The sequence below is a fragment of the Anas acuta genome, chromosome 3 (genome assembly GCF_963932015.1).
Source record: "Anas acuta chromosome 3, bAnaAcu1.1, whole genome shotgun sequence".
Lineage (NCBI taxonomy): Eukaryota > Metazoa > Chordata > Aves > Anseriformes > Anatidae > Anas > Anas acuta.
Genome location: NC_088981.1, coordinates 26,030,804 through 26,052,554, shown reverse-complemented (window position 1 = coordinate 26,052,554; position 21,751 = coordinate 26,030,804). Strand labels below are relative to the sequence as shown.

Genomic DNA, 21,751 nt, shown 5'->3' with positions numbered 1-21,751 from the left:
AGAATTGAATCTGTGTGTATGAGTCTGTGGTCTCTAGCAAAGATCAAGCCAGACTAGCTGGCAAGGGGTTGAAGCTGTCTGGAACTAAGGGGGTGAGTGGGTCTCTTCAGAGCCAGCTCTAGGTGCCAGAGCACAGAGGAGTAAGCTATGGGACACGGGGAATCATCACGCAGAATCACAGAATTTCTAGGTTGGAAGAGACCTCAAGATCATCAAGTCCAACCTCTGACCTAACACCAACAGTCCCCACTAAACCATATCCCTAAGCTCTACATCTAAACCTCTTTTAAAGACTTCCAGGGATGGTGACTCCACCACTTCCCTGGGCAGCCTGTTCCAATGTCTAACAACCCTTTCGGTAAAGAAGTTCTTCCTAAGATCCAACCTAAAACTCCCCTGGTGCAACTTAAGCCCATTCCCCCTCGTCCTGTCACCAGGCACGTGGGAGAACGGACCAACCCCCACCTCATCACAGCCTCCTTTAAGGTACCTGTAGAGAGTGATAAGGTGGCCCCTGAGCCTCCTTTTCTCCAGGCTGAACAAGCCCAGCTCCCTCAGCCGCTCCTCCACCAGCCACTCCAGCAGCTCAGGGTACTGGGTGTGCAGAGAACAACCCGTATTGCCGCTAAAGACTGAGGCAAAGAAGGCATTAAGCACCTCCACCTTTTCCTCATCTCTTGTAACTAAGTTTCCCCCTGCATCCAGTAAAGGATGGAGATTTTCCTTAGTCCTCTTTTTTGTGTTGATGTATTTATAAAAACATTTTTTGTTATCTTTAATGGCAGTAGCCAGATTGAGCTCCAGATGAGCTTTGACCTTTCTAATTTTGTCCCTGCACTGCCTCGCAACATCTCTATAGTCCTCCCGAGTGGCTTGCCCAGTTTTCCAAAGACTATAAACCCTATTTTTTCTCCTAAGCTCAAGCCACAATTCTCTGTTCAGCCAGGCTGGTCCTCTTCCCCGCTGGCTCATCTTTGGGCACACGGGGACAGACCATTCCTGCGCCATTAAGATTTCTCTCTTGAAGAGCACCCAGCCTTCCTGGACTCCTCTCTGCCCTTCAGAACCGCCTCCCAAGGGACTCCACCAACCAGTGTCCTCAGCAGCACAAAGTCAGCCCTCTGGAAGTCCAATACAGTGGTTTTACTGGTCCCCTTCCTGGCCTTGCCAAGAATAGAGAACTCCACCATTTCGTGGTCACTCTGCCCAAGACAGCTCCCAACAATCACATCTCCCACCAGTCCTTCTCTGTTTGTGAAGAGAAGGTCTAGCGGGGCACCACCCCTGGTAGGCTCACTAACCAGCTGCGTCAGGAAGCTATCTTCCATGCTCTCCAGAAACGTCCTAGACTGCTTTCTCTGGGCTGTGTTGTGCTTCCAGGATATGTCAGGGAAGTTGAAGTCCCCCACGAGAACAAGCATCGATGATTTCACAACTTCTGTCAGCTGCCTGTAGAACTCCTCATCCATCTCCTCATCCTGGTTCGGTGGTCTATAACAGACCCCGACCAGGACGCTAGCCTTGTTGGCCTTCCCGCCGATCCTAACCCAAAGGGACTTGACCTTGACCTTGTCAAGTCCCTTTGGGTTAGGATCCAGCCTCGAGTTCCACAACATCGAAAACTTGACCAACTTGACACATTCATGACCAACTGAATATGTACATGTGTCCTTCTTGTAGCAAGCAGCCCAAAACTGAACACAGTACTCGAGGTGCAGCCTCACCAGAGGGACAGGGGGACAATCACCTCCCTAGACCTGCTGGCCACACTGCTTCTTATACAAGCCAGGATGGTGTTGGCCTTCTTGGCCACCTGAGCACACTGCTGGCTCATATTCGGCTGACTGTCCGCCATCACTCCCAGGTCCTTCTCTGCCAGGCAGCTTTCCAACCACTCATCTCCCAGCCTGTAGCTCTGCTTGGGGTTGTTGTGCCCCAGGTGCAGGACCCAGCACTTGGCCTTGTTGAACTTCATACAGTTGACCTCTGCCCATTGGTCCAGCCTATCCAGATCCAACTGCAGAGCCTTCCTGCCCTTGAGCAGATCGACACACGCACCCAACTTGGTGTCATCTGCAAACTTACTGAGGGTGCACTCGATGCCCTCATCCAGATCATCGATAAAGATATTGGAATTAATATCTATAAAGAATTTCATGCATATTTTAAAAAATAAGCCTTACCTTTCTTTTCACAAATTTGTCCCAGTAGTTGTTTGGAAAAGACCTGAAAAACACAGATGAAAAAAGAGATTACATTTTAGATGATCATGAAGAGTACCTACTAAGATGTCATAAAAATTATATAATAATTTGTTTCTAAGAGGCTCTCTGTTGGTGCTATCTCCAGCTAGTCTTTTGGGAAGTTATTGGAATGAAAGTTACCAATTGGCATTGAGCCTATCACATTCTCACGGCTGGGAAAGAGCAGCTGAGCTGATGTCTCCAGTGTTCCAAAGTACTTAGATCATATAATCCCAAAAGGCAGAGTTAAGGTTCCAAAGAAAAGCTTTCAAGAGACAATAAAAGGATACAAACCACAAACCACTGTTTACTCTTGAACTGACAGCAATAAACAATCATCGCTGCACTTGCTAAAAAAAAAAAAAAAAAGTTCCTTGCAATCTTTTTTTAATATATGGAAAAAAAATAAAAAAGGTAAAAACCTGCAAATGAAGAAGATTAAAACTGATAACAAACATTAGCATTATACTTGACCGAAATATTTTGTATATCCTTTCTGGAAATATACTCCTCACAACTGTTTATTTCAGACAAGCTGGACCATCAAATGCGTAATTGCACAGTCTGAAGCATAATCCCTTGCAAAGTTATAGAAACAGAGTAAGCAAAAACTCACTGTGTGTTGATTACAAGTCTATCCCATTGCCCTTTAATATCATCTTCTGAGGGCTGTTCGGTTATATACAGCCCATCAAATTCCAATTTCCTTGCTACTTCCTTTTCCCTCTTAAAAATAACCAGTGGAACCTGCAATTGAAAAAAAAAAATCAATATATCAGAGATTAGTTAAAATGCTCTGAGATGTCTGAAAACCTATAAGAAAAGATGGTAGTTATGAAAAAATAAATACAAAAACTGAACACATATTAAATAATACTTCAAAAAAATAAAGGACTTGAAAACTGCCCAAGCTGACAAGCTCATTGTCGATACAGACACTCATCCGGCTTCTTCTAGCCATGTGAATGGGCATATTCACTGCTGACAGTGACAAGAAGCCATACAGGTTATTGCTATAACTGGCTGACATTGTAACCGTGGAAATACTGAACCTACAGTCCAATGCCAGACCAGGAAATCAGGCCCTGGCCTGTAACCTTCTGAATTCACAAATCACCTAATGGTGTTTCTTTACATGGTTCCTCAACCTGCTTAAGCAACTTGATTCCAATTTATACCAGTCAAAGGACAAAAATGTTCATAACTAGAAGAAAAGAAAAAAAGTTCAGTTTTTCTTACTTTCAAACAATAATACCCTATGATGCAGAAGAAAGAGATGATTGTGTGTAAGATGGCCAAAATCCGCAGCGTGGGCTCCATGTAGCCACTACTTTCTTCTAGGACATAATGAACTGCAATGACCCTCTGGCTGTCACTCTCCAAGCTGTTCAACTTCATACTTTCTCCAGTAGACACCACAGGAACTTCCTTTTCTTCTGTCACAGCAGAGGTGGAGACCTGTTTAAATCACTTGAATCTTAATATTGCAGGTGTATTCCTCTGACAGGAGTTTTACACCACTACAAGTGAAAACAACCCTACTAAGGACAACATAATCATGAGGAAATAACTTTCTGCAGAAAAATGTCCACAGGGAATACCTCACACAGTACAATACCTCACCCTTTCATCATGCTACACCAATCTGCTGATAGTGTGGATTTTCTTTTACTCTCTTTCCATTGCAAATTTGGGTCATACATATCACCTTGAATTCAAGAAAGAGCATAGACCTTCTGGAAGAAGCCCAGTCAACTCCTGACATTGCCATATGTAATCCTTATCAGCAGGACTCTTCCTGGAACTGATTCAAGTCTGGAAAATCTACTGTTGCATTAACTATAGCAAAGGCCTTGACAAAGATGGTAAGTGATATTCCAGCCAGTTTAAGATGATGCAACTTCCCCTTGCTGTACACAGGGGAGTAGGATGGCACAAAAAAAAAAAAAAAATATCTCAGCTGACATGTATTAGTTTAAGTTGCCAATGAAGGCTGGGCTTGGCTGAGTCTGTACAGGATAATGGAGCACAAAGGTACACATTTCACTTTGCTGCATCTCTCACAGCACAGAACTTTGGAAATAGCTATTTGGAAGTCCATTATTACTTCTCAGAAACACATTAGTATCGCTGTTAGATCTCTGAAGTGGCAGACTGAAGAAGGCATTTAATCAGGTTAGGCATGTTAATCATAGGCATGTGAGGCTAGGCATGGTAATCATAGCATAGTGTCCACAAAACCTGAATGCTTTTCAGAATGCAACTTAATATTGTGACAAGCTTACCTTATAGAAAAGAAGGATAAAGTTGATGGCAAAAGCAACAAACAATGCCAACATCCTCATGTTATAAAAGTTTCGAGCAAAATAGTTCTGAAAACAAAAATAAAATATAAATATTCCTTGCCTAATAATTATCATTCTTGAAATTATTAAAAATTATTTTAAGAAATAAAATAAACTATATTGTGTATTTAATAAATTAATGTTTAATCCCAATCTGAAAAAAAATACATTTATCCACACTTCACTACAGAACTTGTCACTATTTCAGGCAGATCATTTGATAAATAGAATATCAGACATGCTATTTTTCTTTAGTGGTCTCAAAGTCAGAAGATTGGAAAACTCTGCCTTGAATATTTTTTCATGTTTTCCTGCTTCCTTCTGATTTCAAAGCCTTCAAAAATAACAGTGAAAGCACAGAAAATCTCAAGACAAATCTTATTCCAGTGAGGAAATTCTTACCCAAACCTTATATGCTTAGGTTAAAAGTACCCTATCTCTTCCTTACAATTCAGAAACTTTTCCAGCACCTAGTTTCAATGTTTTGTTTTAAATCTTACATGGAAATTCCTCCATTTTCAGCCCTAAACATAGAAGACTACTTGTGAGTTAGTATATTATTATATACTATTAGAAGAAAAATAAGACTAGAAGACTATATACTATTAGAAGAAAAAAGAGACTATTAGAAGAAAAATAAATGAAATTTGAATGGCTGCTACATGATACCCTGACACTGAGTTCAAAAGCAAAACTTAAGCAATTAGTTCCTTTATATTGTCATTGCCATTTTATACTTTTGCTATGTTACTCATGGTAGATGTAGGCTGACCCTACACAATTATATCTACTAGATCTACAGAAAAAGCCTGTATCTTTTTGCTTTGGATTTCATTCCAGTCTCTCGGAATATGTATGCCTTATGTATATCTTAGCTAATAAAAGCTTGGATTTTAAATAATTCTGCATCTTACTCAGAGCTACCATATGTTACTGAAACACTTCTACAATTTTAGCTAGTCTTATTTTCCACATAATTTAAGAAATTTCTCAAATATGAACTTGCTATTTTATGAAAATCTTAATAAAATGTTTAGATAGAGAAACTTGACTTTTCCCAAAGTGTCTCAGGAAAACAGAAATCCTACAACCTCACAAGCTGCTCTAAAAATTCTGGACTTAATAAATACTTACCTTCACACAAAAACACTAGGCTTTTTTCCACTGATGGATAGAAATCTTTGAAGGTCTGAATTTTAGCCAATAATTACGTTCCTTATTATGTTAATATATATCTAATATATTATTTTTTGGGTTTGTGTATTTGTTTTTTTTGCTTGCTTGTCTCCTCCACTAAAAAATTCAATTAAACCTTTGCCTTTATGTCCTATTCATGGATGACTGTGGATTGAATGAGTCTTAGCAGATGCGAATTTGTCTTTTTCATTTTGATAGCATAATTTTATAGTACATATCACTCCCAATGCACAAACACACAGTGTAGAGAACAGCTTACAAGAAGCTTTTGTTGATATGCAATTATTTTCTTCCAGAAAGCCGATTCCTGAACTTCCGGTTCTCCGTATCTATGAGTATGAAGCTGTCTTAATTTCTGTTTCCCTTTGTCTTCCTTGGCTTTCTCTTCTTTTTCTCCATCCTCTCCTCTTAGGATACAAATGAAGCCAAAATAATAAGTCAAGTTAATAAAATTGACAAAAAATAATTAAACCACACCCTGAAAGAGGACATTGCAACTTTTCATGAGGCTGAAGTAGTCATAATTCATGAAGTGCACATGTATGAATAACAAGGATAGATATCCATCTTCAGCATAAAGCACTGGAAAGGGTGACAGTCTGGTTAAGTCTACTGATATTTGAACTTAATGATTTGTCAACCTGAAGTGAGAATTGCTAAGTGGTAGAAGCAGGTAACCAAGAATCTCCCAAGCTTTATACCTGAAACTCTGCTTCATAATTGTGCAGCTAACACTGCCAAATGTCTGTACAACTCTCTATATGTCTAAGGGCTCCCCTCCAACCTCATGCACTTGAACTATCTGGTTCAGATGCACAAACTGCAGAACACTGGTTCTTCTTGTATTTACAAGCCAAGCCTTAAGTTTTAAATTCTGCATTTCTGTCCAGATGAGGACAACAAAAGCAACCCCTCTAGGAGAAGAGAGAAATATGAAAGCTTGACAGCATTTCAATCTGTGATTATCACCATGCTGTGTAATTACAGAAAGTCATAGCTAGTGGGCTGCCTTCTCCAAGCACAAAATCATAGGAACTGAGAATTATTTTGGAAGTTAATTTGACCTGACAGCCAGATAGATGAAAGGATCACAGAAGCCCATTTGATGCCAAAACAGAGTGAGAAGCAACTTATTAGTTACATTATTAATTTCTCTTTATCTATCTACAAACAGAATAACTGATATCCTAAGTTGCTTCATAGTAGAATATACTCAACAAACTTTCACTTGAAAGTTTGTCTTACATTAGGAGTGGCTTCAGGGCAATGCCAGGCACTTCCACTCTTCACAGAGAATACTGGTATCACTGCAACTCACACAGTCAAGCAGAGCAATCAACAGTGAAGTGACCTTCAAAAGTCAGCAAGACTCTCCTTCACAAAGTTGTACTGGCTGCATTAGAAGTTTGCTGTACTAATTAGGAAGAAGAGTTTTTGTTACTGGCAAGTGTTTGTCATTGCAGGAGAGCAATATGGAGATAACTTGAGACTAAGAGATCCACTTGAAATTTTATCAGTGATATATCAGCCACCATAAAAAATGGGGATGGATAGTTTTTTACTGGTTAAATCCAAGTCCTATATTTTGCTTTTTTATTCTGAGCTAATATCATTAACATTTGATTTTACCATGTCTTAAAAAGACTGAAATGATTATTTATCAATGCTAATGATCCCCATAAGGACGTGAGAGGACTCAGTAATTCTTTAAAACTGTAACAGAATAATAAGGTTATGCAAAATCTAAATAACTCAAAACAGTTCTTATCAAAGAACGGGAAGGGCGAAAGAGTCAGTCTCTACCACTGATAGATAATTAGTCTCTGTAACACAAGCACTCTTACAATTTTTCCAAGACATTTTCTTCTCGTTTTCATACTTGCCAAGAAAACCTTAAACAAACAGATGAAATTAAGCCCAATGAGAACAGACCGACAAAAGACTTGATTCTCAGAAAACAATGATTTTGCAGACTCAAGATATATTAAAAAGTATACTCAATTCCATCAAAATTTTCAATGAACTCTAGAACCATTGCAGCTATGCCTCTGTAAATAAACTGCCTCTTGGATAAACATGTAAACTCCTAGGACTACCGTCTGAAACTGTTGTTCAGTGAGCTTTTAATACTTGTGGGGAAAGGCAGAAAGTTACATTATGAGTTCTGTGAATTCTAAAATAAAATAAATTGAAATTACAAAGGATGAAGCTGGAAGAGGGGAATTCATAAAATCTCTTAGTGATTTCATGGCATTTCCTTGCAAATGCCTACTGATGAGGAGGATGGATTAAATACACACACACACACATCTTAATAGTGGAATGTGAATGAAAATAAAATTAAAGGAAAAGAAGTATAATAAAGCTGATATTTTAGTGAAACAAACTAATTTGCAGTACCACTAGTTAAAGTTATACATACTCTGCTTTTTCAGGTTCAGATTTTGTTTCCTCCTTCTCTTCCTTTTCATCTTCTTTCATTTGTTCCTACAGATAGTCAGATTAAGGGAAAAAAAAAAGTGTCTGAGTATTATTATGCAGAACAGAATTAGTTAAAAAGATACACAGCCTGTGGAATATTACACTTTTTTTCTTTTTTTAACTGTTGAAGCTCTGAGAGAAGATGATGCTTCAATATTTATTTATGAAGACACATTTTAGCACTAAATTAGAAGGAAACCAAACTACCACCTACTTAGAGAAGGCTGTGGGAATTGAAGTTTATGGTGTCAGAAAGGGTATGGTTTAGTGATTATGTGATTCCCTAAAAACATGTCATACACACAAAAAAATAACAAACACGCAAACGTAGATGCAAGCTGTGTTTCAAGACAAAATAGTTAGCATATGAAAAAGATAAACATAGAGCATAAGCATAGAAATAAAAGGTGCAGTTACCTGGATTTTTTCCTGTTCCTCAGGCATTGGAGCTAACGAAGGAGTGCTCAGCAAATCGCTCAAACCAGCATTTGGATTATGAGGGATCAATTTATACTGTCCACCTTCCCGTTTCAAATCCAAACCAAATATATCTGATAGTAGATCACTCTCGTCTGATAAAGTTCTCAAATCTGTCAAGTCTTCTGCAGGCAATGCAGTTTCTGTGGGCTTCCTCTCCCCCTCTTCTCCTTCCCCACGCACCTCATCCTGCGTGGGATCTGGCATATTAGCTAATAGTTCAGCCACCTTGATCTTCTTTGCTCCTTCTACTAGGCTTCCTCCAAGCAGCAAACTGCATATGATGCGAAAGAAGCCACGGAAGACACTACAAGCAAAATGCAGTAAGCCCATCAAAATGCTCCAGTAGGAAGAAAACAAAGCCATAACCATGTCCTTCATGGTCATTTTCTTCACTTTTTTCATCTGTTTCTTCAGGCTTTTCATGCTAAGCATTTTCATAAGAGTCATTAAATTATACTTGAGAGCTACTAATGCTAACTTCATAGTTACAAGAGAGAAGAAACCCATTCCAGGATCCTGTTCCTCAGGCTTATCTTTCTCATTTTCCTCTTTATTAGCTGACCTTTCATTCAGATCTGACTCAGAAATCTGAGCAGCCAGTTGCATTTCAAAGATGGTATCCTCACAGAAATTAACAAAAAGCTCCATCTTTTCTTTCTCCCCACCTTCATTTACAACATCAAATATAAATTGTCTCTTTGACTCTTTTACCTGAGGTTTCTCCCACTGAGTCCGACTTGACTCACTTATTTCAAAATATACTCGTTCAATGCGCTTTGCACTACCCATGATTTCTATGCGTCCAAGGAAAGGCTGAAAATAATTCAGCACACTCTCTGACAGTTCAAGAAAAGTTTGCAAGCGGGTATCATGGGGCATGTGTTCTGAGAGGTTGGTCAGGAGAACAGCAACATTGAAACCAATGTCTTTGGCAGGTTCATGAAACCGTTTCACAAACTCCTCGTAGTCCAGAGTCTCATTCTCATCAGTTTCAGCACAGGATAGCAGAAACTCTGTTTCAGACTGCGTGTAATGTTTATGGCTTTCCATTGCTTTGTGGAAATCCCTTTTTGAAATTATGCCTTTACCATCTGGGTCATACTCTTTGAATGCATCAGAGGAAGTCAAATCCTTCAGTTTTAAGAACATATCAAAGAACTTCAGAATCATCTCCACATTGTTGGACGATTCCACAAGCATATCAACCATCTGCTTGCCAATAGTTCCATTCACAACATTACCTAGATGTGACGACATGAAATTAGAAATATTGATGGCAGCAAGTATTTTGGCAACATGTTTAATAATGACTAGTGAAATAATCATACAGTAAGATTGATAAACCACTGGCTCACATAGTTATATGAGGAAAACAGCTGTAAAATCTTTTACTAATAGCACTACCCTAAGACTTGGAGAAAGATGTAAGTGACTGAAATATTTGCCATTAAAGAAATAACTAACAAGCCACAGAGAGGCACATCTGTTATGTTTATTAAAGTACTAAACATGAGGCAGTTTTTCAAAAGTGATAATGTAAATTTTACTGTAGTGCAACACAGAGGATGAGTAGGTCCCTGACAGAGCACTGCCTTTATATACTAAGAACTAATTTGCTTCTCAGTTACCTCAGGTGAGCAAAGCAGCAGCCATCCATGCTACACTGTAATCCAGGTTGCATTTGCTGCCCTCCCAGATAATAAATCTCTTTCTCTCTCTGCCCTCTCAAGATAATAAATGTGACACAGTACATGTAGGAAGCATAAAGGAAAATCTTTGGATCATCTATGCTTGTGTATTTCTGTCTTTCTACTATTGGTAGTCTATTGTTAATCTGCCAATATGATACCAGAAAGAAGACATATAAATAGCATTATTTCTTGACAATGATCACATTCTCTGGGGAACCGTAATTTCCAGTATTAGTCATAAGGAAACTTGAACCTACTCACTAGATAAATCAAAGCTTATTCTTTATGGCTAAGATCATTATAAAAATAAATGCAATATTAAAAAAATCTATTAATAAAACGATAGACAAATGTCTCAGTTCTTGGAATTTAGAATTTCAACCTAGAGTTAAAAACAAACAAACAAACAAAAACTTCTCACTTAAGGCACAAGATAGGCCATATTCACAGAAACAAAGTAAAACTTATGTCACAGCTGGATTTTATGCAATTCTGACATTCAGAGGTAACATAAATGATATCGACTGGACTGTATCAATCTTCCATGCAATTTAAGATCTCACATCTCATCTCACAACTGATACATAAAAATCAAAAACCTAAAGGAAAATGGAATATTAAACACAAAGGTGAAAATGTTGCTAAAGCAATTGCAAAAGAGAATTTCAAATTACACTTTACCTACCTTCCAGCATAGACAGCAACATGACAACCATATCCTTTTGAAGATCCATTAATTCTTTCAGTAATTCAATTTGACTGGAATCCTAAAAAAATGAATACAATATATATAATATCTACTGATTTTTTTGACATTCATATATGTGCATGCAGATTTCAACCTGTAAAAATAAGATTTAAAATTTAAGAAGCTATTAGGATCATAACTGGTAACACAGCAATAAAGCAATAATAAGGTATGTCTGGCTCACAGATGATACCTCTGTAAAGTTTCATGTCAGCTAAAGTAGTGTTGCTGTTAGTATAATCAAGTTCACAGCCTTGTAAAAAAATAATGGCAGCAGCACACAGAAGACAAAGTGTAACATGATTCAAAGTAACTGATTTTTATTTTTTTTTGGGGGGGGGGAGGGGGAAGGGATGGGACCGGGACTTTTGTTCTGGAAACTTCTGGTTTAAAACAAAGACCAAATACTTTCCCTAAGCAAACCCCAGGTATAGAAAGATGCCATATGACAACATATGACAACATAAATCCATTTAGCCACACTCAACACCTTTGAAAAATGGTATTTGAACACAGTGCAATTAGTATATTCTTGCAATAAAAATAAATGAATAAAACAGCCCAAGTGAGCTCTGGAAGACCCGAAGAGTCTGAGCTTCACACAAGAAAAAGGCACCATCTCTATTTATACACATATATACATTTGGAGCAGATCACGTTTCTGTCATTACTCAAAACAGTCTAACTCCACTCACTACAATGAACTTTGTTGAGCAAAGCATTTTGGCTCTCTTCAAAGTGGCAGGGTATCATTATTTTCTAGATGTTATAGTTAAAAGACTGTAAGAAACCACGCTGCACACAGCTGAGTAAAATCTTGCCGTTATTGTGAAAACAAATCTTACCAATGATCACATCAGATTTATTAATCAACAATTAATTTTATGTATTTTACTTCCTGTCTGTAACTACTTGTATACTAGTTTCCATCTTGCTTTAGTGATTTAGGAAGAAAGCGTAAGAGTCACCACTGTGGCCTACCCAATCATTGATTGTTTTTTTTCTATTCTGAAAATAACAAAGTTGTTCCAAAATGACAATACATGGTACACGGGCTTACAAAGACACCTTAGGAAAAATTCATTGCATCACTTTGAAAATCAACTTTCACTATGATGCTATCTACTGGAAAGTGACACCTATTTATCAGTAACAAATAAGAACCAGAATGGTAGCAGAAAAGTCCACAGATCTAAGTAAATGACCTACTTCCACTGGTAAAGTCCCAAGGGTTGGTAGGAAAACCATTTAAGCAAGACTATCTCCATTTATGCAACACATTCAAAAATACTTACTTGTACTTACATATACTTCATATACATTATAAGTAAATAAAAAATCAGGTCTAAAAAATTCATAGCCTTCAGAGTTTTATTACTTAACAACTAAAATGTTTTCAAGATTATGACACTTCTCTGAGAATGTTTAGTTATTTAAAAAAAAAATCAGGATTATTTTCTACTTTCGATTAAGATGTGTAATATAAGGACAACTGCACTCTTTTAAAAAGCTAAAAAGTTGAAAAACAGACTGCTTAAAGTTAGGATTCTTCCCATCTAACTTTAGCTCTAAAGAGCTGTCTGTGCTAGTCCTCTACACCATATTCTAAGGATAAATTACAATTCTTGTCTATTGAGAGTAGAAAAGACTTAGATGTCTGCATTGAACTAGGCACCTGAACAGGGAAGAGAGATGCTACATAAAAAGCTTGTGCAAAATTGCAGAAAACAAGGAGGCAGAACTTTGATATGAAACACATTAAATGGATTACTTTTCTCTGATTTCAGGTTATATGATTCATTTTCAACTTCATCGAACCCTGTTAAAAGCCTGGTGCTCATGCGCACTGTGACTCTGTAATTTATAGCCTCAGCTTTGTTTTATTCTCTCAGCTCTGCCTCTTATTTTTCCTCATACCTCCATTATTAACGGTGGTAATTAGTTATTTAAACATACTAACAAGACACTTTATCATTATTATAAGTTAGCAACTTTACAAACAAAAACTAAAAGATACCTGGGAGAGCTTCATCTGCATGTGGGCAAACACATGAAGAAAACCAACTACAGCATCCCATAGCCTACTGTGTGCCAGACTTTGCTGATTCCCAGTACATGGCCCCTATTGATAAGTCAACAAAGAGAAGAAAGGTAGGTCTTATTTGGAAGAAACTCAACAAAAGACAAGTATAAACAATAGAGAAGCATAGTAGGGGGTCTGTCCTTTAAAAACTGCCATGAAAAGCTAAGCATATACAGATTTTTTTATCTTGCAACACCACTGACCATAAGCAATGCATATTTCTAATAGCCATTCTTTCTGTTTTAGCTGAGTCCCAATTCAGAACCATAAAAAGTATAGCTGTTTGCAACATTAAACTGCAAATGTTAGAGAGGTACAAAATCTTCAAACTGATTCTTTCCTACTTAATACAATAACTCAGGAATTAATTAATATGGGATTGATGCAAAATTGGTATAAGTGATAAGAGACTAAGATTCCTGATTTCTTTTTTTCCCAGTATATTCCACCTGTTCTAGAAAGCAGTGATAAATAATATTATTCAAAAAATTCCAACTTCAAAAAAGCAGGATTACAAAATATTCTGAAACTTTAGAGAACAGTAAATAAAACAATTACTAGCTAACAATACTATTTGTGACTTGCCAAATATGTTTACAACAAGCACATGTACACTCATGACTATAAATTGCCTTTACTCAGATTTACATGTTCCAATGCTATCACACTTGATCCTCATGAAATAAAATATTATTTTCATAATATACATTTCCAGTTGAAGGAGAACAGTATAATAGACATATAGTCTAACAGGATGCTCTCTAACCTGATTATTATATGTGGAAGCAAATTATAATATTTTTAATGGATTTACATGAGGAATTAATAAGAATTAAATTATGCCTGGTTCTTTAAATAGCATGAAAGAACTGCCATATTGTTATTTTGACAGAATTAATCACATCTGTAAATAGAATTAAGGCTAATTACTATTTCATGAGGAATACTTCAGTTTTCAGATTCATCGTGCAAATTAATTATCAGTTTGGTATTCAAAAACTTCTAGTCTTATTTTGCAAAAGCAGAATAATAATGATAAAAACACTAAATTACATTTCTTACCAATTCTTAATCACACATTAAAAAATACATTAAAAGAATACAACCAAACCTGAAGAAATTTGCTTTCAAAAAAAAAAAAAAAAAAAAAAAAAGCCTTGCTATTTGTAGAAGACCACAAAGGCAATGGCAACAATTTTAAGACGGCAAAAGCCAAGCAGTTCAGAAATAAACTGAAGCTTTCTTGCAGGACTTGCATTATGAAGCATATAATATGAACAAGTTACTTTTTTGAATACATTTTCAGATTAGTCATTCAGTGAACTACTCCATTTTTTATTTTCTGCAAGCAACACAAAGCTGCCTTAGAACACAGAACATTTGATTTCTTCATTAGTCTCTCACTAGTCTTCTTTGAATCCTGCTAGTATGTCTTCTCATTTATCACTGTCCACCCCAAGTACATCTCTACAGTTATCAAATGTAACATGTGACTTGATCAGAATAAAACAAACTCTACCTACTATTCATACAACTAATGGATCAGGGAGTAGTGCCAGCTATACAAAACTTCTTTTTCTACATAAATAAATGTACTAAAACAATTTTGAAGTTTAAACATACCTATATTATATCCCTATATATATTTTATCTACCTGTACATTGTCTTTATTCCAAAGGTATTATTCATTTTCTTTCAAATCCATAAAATTAGAAATAAACTAACTTACCTGGATATACTCTGTGAGAGTATTGAAAACCTGTTTTGCAACCTGGATGGCTTTGGAAAAATTTCGTTGTCCTTGCTCATCAATAACGTCCTTCCCAGAATAATACCAATAGAAATCACTAATGGACTCCTAAAAACAGTTATGAGAAGCACGAAGAGATTATGTAATCAAAATTTCTCTGATCAGTTCTTCATCAAGATCAGAAACATATTAGCTAGGAACACAGTTCTGGGAAGTATTTATTTTATAAAGGTTCTTAAATGATCACAAAAATGTTTTAAACTCCATACATGTTGTCAAGTGTTACTTCAAGAACTGTATTTTCATCTCACGGGAATCAATAGGAACAATAGTAAACTGAAAAATAAAATAAAATAAAATAAAATAAAATAAAATAAAATAAAATAAAATAAAATAAAATAAAATAAAATAAAATAAAATAAAATAAAATAAAATAAAATAAAATAAAATAAAATAAAATAAAATAAAACAAAATAAAACAAAACAAAATAAAATAAAACAAAATAAAATAAAACAAAATAAACAAACACACAAAACCCCCCATATACCTTAAAATCAAGATTAAAAAAAAAAGAAAAAGATATATATAGAGAGAGACGGACTGAGAGCTAGATCTGTTGGTATCTGCCATATTCTGCATTCTGAACAGGACTCAATAGTATGGCAATGCTGCATGCTGCTCTTTATACTGTTTGCTTGACACCCAGTCAATAGCAGGAACAAATGCTGCTTTGTGTGCATGATTCTTCTTTCTGTCTTCCTCAAAGGAAACCTTATTAAAGTTTCAACAAAGTAAGCAATGAAATAGAAATTGTATTGTCCCTACAACTTCTACAGAATGTGTAAGGATAAATAGCAACATTGGTAACAACAGCAACTTAAAGAATACTGATTTTAATAGATTGGAATTCTTAGACACCATACATACATGACTAAAGAGAAAATTTAACTAGGTAAATAAAGATTAGACTATTCTTACACTTTACTGCATGCCATCACATGGCTGTGCATCTAGCTGACCAATGTTCAGACTGAATCAGAACATGGATGAAAAAACAGCTGGCTGAATCTCAAGCTGAACAATAGAAAACACTTTTCAGTCACAGGGTAGTCACAGTCAATTACTGGCTAGAGTTTTATTCACTTCCTTAGCATGTCTACTTTCTGCCTGGTTATCAGACTTCACTGAATTTTTGTATACAGTGGTTGATATTAGCCTTTTACACTTTTGCCACTTTTACTCCCATAGGGGAGCGTAACAACACTTTAAGAACTGTAACCAGTAGAGAATTACAGACTGTTTTTTCAACAAAATGGATTACAATGAACAAAATAAATGTAATCACAAATACATGTGCTTGTCTGATAAAGCTGAACATTTTATGATAAAGATGAAGTTCAACCTTGCTGTAAACAGAACTTTTATGATAGGAAATGACTTATTCCTGAAGGATATACCAGAGAAATTAAGAAACTCAGAGTTTCCACATACAACAGTCTAACTTATGATTAAAATAAACTAAAAGTATAATGTTGCATAAATGAAAGTCATTATCATCATTTACTCGATTAGTACAGAAGTTAACCCACCTGAACTCTCAATAAGTAATCCACAGTGGAAATGATAATATTAACAGTTGTGTTGTTACCAGTCTGAGTTCTCAGGTAATTTTGAAAATCTAAAAATTCAAATAAAAGTTCAATTTACATTTAAGTGCTAAAGACTTACAAAGTGATTCCTGCAAATTAATTCCAAGGAAAGTATAGCTTAAATAAATGCATTTTTTTGTTATTTTACATTTTGTTTTTTTCAAAAAAGTGTCTTTAGCATGCTGTCTGCATTTTATTGCAGAGATCACACCAGTCCATCAGCAAACCATAAGCCCAAAATTTGATTATGCTTAATAATATGTATTATTATTATGTTTAATGATATACATTTTCCTAAGTGACAGTGAAATCAAGTCTCTTAACTATACAATTGCTGTTTACAAGGTCAGAAATATGTCCAACAGCTAATACTATTTTTTCTTTTTTTTTCCTCTCAATACATGACTCGAAGTCATAAACCACGTATATTTTCCTATATAGTTTACCTTTCCTAGTCAGGTCAAGACTGAAAATTCATGATTCTGGAAACCCATGCCTTTTCTACAAAGTTGGAACAGATTAAACAACCTGAGATTTTCATTACAAATAAATATTTTCCTTTCATGTCTAGCAGTAGTCCAGCAGCTATACTATCTTTCATAAAATTTTATGAACACTGCCAAACTTAGAGCAGTGAATGTCTTTTATCTTTATAGTTATCTTTAAGTTACCACCACCTTGACTTAGCTGGAAGCCTGCCCACAAACCTGAGTTATGTCCTTCACAAAGTAGTTGAAGAAAGCGGAAGAGATCACAGGTAAACTCATCATCCTGCATCACCTTTTCTCCTGTAGAAAGACCAGATGGAAGCACAGATTATCACAGGCTGCCAATTAACACCCCACACCCCGTGCAGAAAATCTCCATATTTAATTTTAAGAAAGAGAGAAAGGGAGAGAAAATTTATAGACACCAATCTATCTGAAGCACATATGACTCATGCTTGGCAGATAGTTATGTTATTTAAAACAATTAAATGATAAAACTTAAGTTTTGAGTTATAAATATGGCAGCATGAGCTTGGCAACATTTTAGAAATAATCCACAATTTACATTCTCCTTTAACTTTGCTGGGCATGAATGCTGCATTACATACAAAGGTTAGGATTAGATTAATTTGGTTCTAATTCATCACAAAACAAGGTAATTAAAAATACAGAGAGAGAATTAATTGAACAGTAATGAAAATCATTCCTCAAATAAATTATTAGTTTTTAACATATTTTATTTTAAAATAAATAGCTAAAAAAAAAAAAAAAAAAGATATTTACAGCTATCTGCATTTTCAAGAACCTTTTAGGCTGACATTTCTGAGGATTTATCACCTGCTTACTAATGACACAAAATCGGCTTTCATCTCCCTTGACAAAATAAAGCATTAAACTTATAATGAACTAGAATATATGCCAACGTGCTTTGCTGAATCAAGCCCTTAAATTATTATTTTTTTTTTTTTTTTTGTGGACAGATAATATCCAGAAGTATGAAGCTTCAAATTATGTTCTTGATTCTTCACTTTAAAACAGTATGCTAGAAAGCCCTCTATTAAAACATCACTTTTTCAATTATATCAATACATACAGTTAACTTTGTACACTGAACTGCAAAGAAGACAAACAACCTTTCACCAAGGAAAACAATCATAGCTGGAAAAAAAAAAAAAAAAAAAAGAACAGCTAATAAAATGACAATGGGAAAACAATATAGGTTTATGAAATAATTAAAGATCACCTAGTAAAAGCAAAGAAATTTCCATTTTAGGACTTCGGATAAATATTTAGAGTGCATATGGCAACAAAAATTGAAATTACAAAGACTTGTTTTCTTTGAGAACATGCATCTTGTGACTATGTGGCCAAGTGTTATTTGTAGAAAGCATAAGGATAGGACAGAAAAATGTATCAAGATTGCAGAATAATTTGAAAGATTTTTTTTTTAATGGGAAGATATTTTAGACTGATACGCAAACTTCCAAATCTTATGTCTATAAAGACAGTATTTTCCAGTGCGTGAACAGAAGGAAACCAGAAGAGTATATAAATGAAAAACAAAACAAAACAAAAAAGCTTTAAAAAAGGTTATAGTCAATAATAATCACATTAAGAATCATTAGCATTGCTATATCAGTCGATCACTAATTATAATGTATATTTATAAATGACTATATTACAATTACATTATCACAGCTGGAAGTTTCAATACAGTGGTAGGGCTTGGAAGCAAAAGCATTTTCAAAACTAGTACAAATATTTTGAAAGTACATAATTGCACTCTTTCCTGTTACCATCAACAGGTAATGTTACTGAGAACACACATCACGCAAAAATATGCGAATACAACTTCTTGTAAAATAGGGACATTAATTCTAATTCCAAATGTGTACTTATCATAGAATCATAAAATTCTGTGTTGGAAAATACCTCCAAGATCACCTGGTCCAACCATCATCCTACTACCAATGTCATCCACTAAACTGTGTCCCTAAGCACCATGTCCAACCTTTCCTTAAAACAGAAAGGTCCCAGGAATGGTGATGCCACCACCTCCCTGGGCAACCTCTTCCAATGCCTGACTACTGTTTCTGAGAAGAAATGTCTCCTCATTTCCAACCTGAACCTCCCCTGGCTCAACTTGAGGCCATTCCCTCTAGTCCTATCACTAGTTAACCTGTGTGAAGAGGCCAACCCCAAGCTCCCCACACCTTCCCTTTAGGTAGTTGTAGCCCAATAAGGTCTCCCCGGAGCCTCCTCTTCTCCACACTAAACCCCAGTGCCCTCAAGGCGTTCCTGGTAGGACGTGTGTTGTAAATTACATTCTGTGACATTTTTTTCTCTATCCCTGAAATAATACTATTTATATACTTTTTCATTCAGGTAAAACTGAAAACACCTTCAGCTAATTAGGAATGAAAAAGAAATGACTGTTTTTGACCATACTGATTAATGTATACATACAATATATGCCCAAAAATACAATGTGAGTGAATACAACCAAGAATACAATCAAGAGGTGCCTGTGCACTTAAAAGTATATTATTCAAAATGATATGCAGGTTCAGTCCTGCAAGATACTTTTGTATGTTGCTGATCAAAGTCCAGAATATAGAATATCCCGCAGGATTAGATTATATTTTTCTAACAGTAACTGAACTCTTGGCATGCTTAAAGTTACACTTGGTGTCATGCTTTGTTGATTGAAGTGAATAATTATATTTTGCAAAAACAAGCATTACAGAAAGCCAAATATTTTGTAGAGCCTGTACCATCACACATGCAATGCATGTAGCTTGACTACTTAGATGGTAATGCTTTTAAATCACAACTCACACAGAAAATTTGTGAGGTACAACAGCTTGTGAAATCAAGCCCATAAAGGACCCAACCATGTATTTCTTGCATATCAAGTTATCACTAAGTAAAAGCCATTTGTATAGACTACAGCATAAGTTATAGTTTTGTATTTTAAAACCTCTCTTTTTCTTGCCATCATATCAATTAACGTTTCTCAGAACAAGGAAAACAAGTCTCACATTAAAATTATTACACAGATCATAGACTAATCTTCTGGCTTTTAGTACAACCACTGGAATTTAAAAATGTAATAAAATGAAGTCCTACTAGAAGGGTTGGAAGGGTTAATATTGGCAGGGTTTGGGAAGGTCTTTTATTAAGCTCTGCTACTGAGAAATCACAAAATGAATGCAAGTTATTGGACAATTCTGCAAAAATCAAATAGTGTTCAGTATACCATCACACATTAAGTGGAAAGACCTAATCATTTTGAAAATAATATTTATATATAAACTAAATAATAATTAAGCAAAACAAACAAAACATATACACAAAAAAATATTTCAAACATCTTGGCCATACTAAGATTTAAAATAATGCTGGTTATTAATTTCTACAGCTGAACAAAATCTGACAAAAAACAATGTTATTGTCAGGAATTTTATTTTTCAGATGCTACTTTGACAACAACAGGTGGTCCTGTTGGAAACTATAGAACTGAAGTGCAGATTCATTTCTTTCTATAAAATCTGAGAACAACCTTTGCTGCTGTGCACACAAATTCATGCCAGTACAAACAAACATTTATATAGATAATGTACTCACGAGTATGCACACTGTATACGATATGTCGGTTGTCATGACACCGTGCTCTTTAGCTTCTGTTGATATGACGTATATTTTGGCCTCTATTTGCTTAGACATACGTTATAATAGTTAAAATGCTGCCATTGCTCATGCTGTATGGAAATGGTATGGCTACACACATGAAGGATTTATGTGTGTAGTTTTTTGCAAAACTGATAGCTTGTGTTTGTGATGTATAGGAGGAACAGAAGTCTTGTAGAAGAAATGAAAATAAGATTGAATGAAAAATGAAATATATATCTTTTTCCTTGAAAGTGCATGTGTCCAAGTTTAATAATTCTCTCTTTGTTGTTGTTGTTGTTTGTTTGTGTTTATTTATCCCTAATATCCCTAATGGAAAATATCTGAAATCCATTTCTACTCAGAAATATTTGTCTAGCACTACATATCACAGACATGTACACGTATATTCATGATTCATTCATGAAGAGGGCTCCTTTTCGATGGCAGCTAAGCAAAAGGCAAATAATTCCATTGTAAAACAAGTGAATTTATTCTTATTATAAGACACTGGCAATACTGGGTTGGATTCTGCCTACTGCATGCCTTTCACTTTTCAAGAATCTGATTCGAATAAGAAAAGCACTTGTTTTCTCACTTAGTTATGCTTAACCATTTCTCTGAATTCAAACTGCTTAAGTGCCTTCTACAAATGCAAACACTGATTCAAATACAGTTATAAAAAGGATTAAAACACCACTGCAATGTAGCCTACAGTGGATTATACTGAACTTAGAAAACTGTCTCAAGCATGACTATGTTAGTGAAGGACAAGAAATATTTATTGATTTCATGTTATTAATGGCTGAAAATAGCCCTGATATGTACACTTATTCTACCTATTTATTATAAAGCATGTACACCACTCTTAGTCAGTTAAATAACAAGTACTTTTAAGAACTACCATCAGATCAGATTTCATTCT

At 35.5% G+C, this 21,751-nt stretch overlaps 1 protein-coding gene across 13 annotated transcripts in view; it reads right to left on the bottom strand.

Moving 5' to 3' along the window:
• Positions 1 to 21,751, bottom strand: part of RYR2 (ryanodine receptor 2) — a 408,101-nt gene that overhangs the window by 14,218 nt on the left and 372,132 nt on the right. For all 13 annotated transcript variants that reach the window (XR_011094640.1, XM_068676244.1, XM_068676247.1 and 10 more), the window contains 12 exons: positions 17,377 to 17,457; positions 16,610 to 16,698; positions 14,999 to 15,127; positions 13,203 to 13,307; positions 11,123 to 11,204; positions 8,684 to 9,987; positions 8,208 to 8,272; positions 6,045 to 6,192; positions 4,529 to 4,615; positions 3,483 to 3,701; positions 2,860 to 2,990; positions 2,184 to 2,226 (listed from right to left, as the gene is read on the bottom strand). Coding sequence is in view for 12 of the 13 variants with exons in the window: in XM_068676244.1 (XP_068532345.1) it covers positions 2,184 to 2,226; positions 2,860 to 2,990; positions 3,483 to 3,701; positions 4,529 to 4,615; positions 6,045 to 6,192; positions 8,208 to 8,272; positions 8,684 to 9,987; positions 11,123 to 11,204; positions 13,203 to 13,307; positions 14,999 to 15,127; positions 16,610 to 16,698; positions 17,377 to 17,457 (2,483 nt within the window). In the remaining variant the exon portion in view is untranslated. The remainder of the gene's footprint in view (positions 1 to 2,183; positions 2,227 to 2,859; positions 2,991 to 3,482; positions 3,702 to 4,528; positions 4,616 to 6,044; positions 6,193 to 8,207; positions 8,273 to 8,683; positions 9,988 to 11,122; positions 11,205 to 13,202; positions 13,308 to 14,998; positions 15,128 to 16,609; positions 16,699 to 17,376; positions 17,458 to 21,751) is intronic.